We start from the raw sequence: 2,977 nt of genomic DNA on the forward strand, positions 1-2,977 counted from the left end.
TTCTCTAATGCATATTTTTGGCATTTTTGTCAAAAATTAAATGGCTATAGCTGCCTGGATTTACATCTGGGTCCTCTATTCTGTTCCATTGATCTATGTGTCTGTCTTTGTGCCAAGTATCATGCTGTTTTTGTTACTATGGCTTTGTAATATAGCTCAAAATAGGGTATGCTAATACCTCCAGCCTCATTTTTGATGCTTGAAATTGTTTGGGGCTATTTGAGGGTTTTCTTGTGCTTCCAAATGAATTTTAGAATTTTTTTTCTATTTCTGTGAATAATGCCATTGGAATTTTAATGTGGATTATTGTATTAAATGTGTACATTGCTTTTGTTAACATTAACATTTTCAGGACTTCTAGGTAAGATGGTGGCTTAGGAGCCACACCAAACCAGCCTAAGGAGGGATTTAAGCAAAGCCCCAGCAAAATACACTCTTCTGAAAAGTGAAAAAGTATAGATTATTCTTAGACCCAAAGGAGAAGCCCAAGAGACTAAGACCCACCAGAAAGGTGGAAAATGCCCAAAGTCCCACTGAGGCAATCCCAATCCATGATCTGCATGCCTGCCCAGTGCAGTCCCTCCAGTCCTGCCAGGTGCAGCAGCAGCAGCAGAGACAAAACAACAGATTTTTCAACTCCATCAGCCTTCTTGCAAAGTTAAGAAATCTGAAGGAAAAACAGCTGAGATCAACTAAAGAGCTACTGAAAATGCAAGCAACTCCAGAAGTCTGAATTCTCCCATCTCCCACCATCAAAACTGCGAACCTCCAGCATTCAGCCTTCAGTGGCAGGGCAGCCAGCACAGCTGATTAGAGGTACAGCTGCACAGCACAACACTGAGGAATCAAGGCGGGCACTCAGCATTGGTGAGATTGGTAGCCACACCAAAAGGTAATGAGGCTGACAAAAAAAAAAAAAAAAAAAAAAAAAACCACATATACACAAGGCCTGCACTACAAAAGCTAATTTCTCTTTCCTTGTCAGGGCAGGTTATGGGGTATATATTCTGGATTGCTTTACCATTTTCAGTCAACCTGTATTTGGGGGTTGAAAATTGTTGCCTTTAGTGCTTTCATATATATATATATAGGGCCTTTGTTTTTTGCTTCTGTCATTATTGGGGATTGACCTGGAACCCAACTCAGAAGAGAAATCTCTACCTCCCAGATAACAAGATTAAGGGTGTAGAACAACATACACCCTTAGGGATTTTGACTTTATATGACTATCTGTTTGTTTTAATCCCCAGAACTGCATACTTTGTGTGTTGGTTTTTTTTTTTTTTTTTTTTCTGTTCTTTTATTGAGTTTTCACTCAGAGAACACAAGCCAAATACATGTCTTATGGTGGGGGGCCCTCTGGGGCCTCCAGTCTTCTAGAACAGTAAGCAGACACTCCTAGTACCATTCATGAAGTATCCATTGTCTGGACAGTCTCCTCAAGCACCTCAATCTCCAACGTGGTGACTTTCTCAGTGAGGACAGCTGTGGTCCCTTTCTCACATCTGTAATGACCAAACCTGGTCCCCTTCTTGTTTGGCACTGAGTACGGGCGAAGAAAGTCCAGCTTGCTCTTACTGATGACACACAAATCAATGTTGCTTCCAGACCCCAGGTCATTCAAGATGCCAGCTGAGATGGCTTCACTCACCAGCTGCTTAGCCTCTTCCTCCTCCATATCTGGCCTAAACTTATCTTCAAACACAGCCATAGCTGCCAAGGAACCGGAACCCATGGTGACATAAGGCAATTTATCAGTTGATCCATGAGGATAGATGCTGTAGAGATGAGGTCCAGTAACATCTACTCCCCCTAAAACTAGGGCCGCACCAATGTAGCCTTGATACCTGAAAAGCATCTGCTTCAACATCCGATTGGCCGTCACAACTCTGGGAAGGCGACCAGTGGAAAGGGAATGGAGCTCCAAGTTGGAAGAAATGAGCTGGGTTGTCATGTCTGTGTCTGCAGCTGTCCCAGCACCACAACAATAAATATTAGGGGAGATGAAGTGAATTTTTGAACAGTTCTTGTCAGCCACAACCATCCCTTCAGTTGCTCTTGTATCTGCTCCAAGAACTATGCCATCCTTATACACCACCCCCGCGATGGTCGTGCCCGTTTTCCTGGCTTTTGGAAGCTTCAGCCCCTTCTTTGCAAAATCAGCTTCCAAAACGGCATTCCTGCGGCAGTTATCAAAAGAAAAGCCTCCAACGGGCGCCTCTAACACAGACACGGCCGCCATCTTCCCAAGTTTTTTTGTGTGTTGGTTTTTATTGATTGTATATGTTACTTAGTTGAAGTTTAGAATTTGCCAGTAAATTATTCCACCCATTCCACTAGAATACTTCCTTAGCAAGCAAACTCAACACCTAGGATTAATTCTGTGGCTTGATTGGGGGACAAGAGCTACACCTGGCACCTTGAACTCATATCCTGAGGGTATATAGAGGTGGATTGCCACATCTGGGAACACTGCAGATAAGTAGAAAACCCAAGCATCAAATCAATTCAGGATGCAAAAGTCGCTACAATATAATACAAGAAACTCAAAGAATCAAGACAATACAGTCCCATCAAAAACTATAAATCCATCAGAAATGATCACCAATGAGAATGTTTTAGATGAAATGTCTGACAAAGGTTTCAAGAAAATGGTGTTATCTATGCTCAAAAGAATCAGAGAAGAAATGAAGGGAATCAAAGAAGAAAACAAAGTAATCAAAGAAGAAAATAATAAACTTCTGAAAGAGAACACAGGAAACCAGCTTAATGAAATAAAGAGGTCATTACAAGATGTGCATAAGGAAATAGAAATACTGAAGGTAAACCAGGCAGAAATCCTGGCTCTGAAGACTACAGTCAATGAAATTATAAAAAAAAAAAAAAAAAAAGAAAAAAAAAACTCTGTTGAAAGTCTCACCAGTGGAATGGGTGAAGGAGAGAACATAATATCTAAACTAGAAGACCAGATGGCAGA

General features: G+C 41.4%; 1 protein-coding gene across 1 annotated transcript; it reads right to left on the reverse strand.

The window, feature by feature from the left end:
- Positions 1-1,287: 1,287 nt before the first annotated feature.
- Positions 1,288-2,248, reverse strand: LOC123454157 (proteasome subunit beta type-7-like). Its single transcript, XM_045132751.1, has one exon. It carries the CDS (start codon positions 2,240-2,242, stop codon positions 1,409-1,411), a length of 834 nt encoding a protein of 277 aa, XP_044988686.1. The 5' UTR covers positions 2,243-2,248; the 3' UTR covers positions 1,288-1,408.
- Between the last annotated feature and the right edge of the window lie 729 nt (positions 2,249-2,977).

This window comes from Jaculus jaculus, chromosome 13 (assembly GCF_020740685.1).
Source record: "Jaculus jaculus isolate mJacJac1 chromosome 13, mJacJac1.mat.Y.cur, whole genome shotgun sequence".
In the NCBI taxonomy this organism is placed as follows: Eukaryota; Metazoa; Chordata; class Mammalia; order Rodentia; family Dipodidae; genus Jaculus; species Jaculus jaculus.

Coding starts and splice junctions, on each gene's coding strand:
- LOC123454157 (XM_045132751.1), bottom strand. CDS start 2,242: ATGGCGGCCGTGTCTGTGTTAGAGGCGCCCGTTGGAGGCTTTTCTTTT.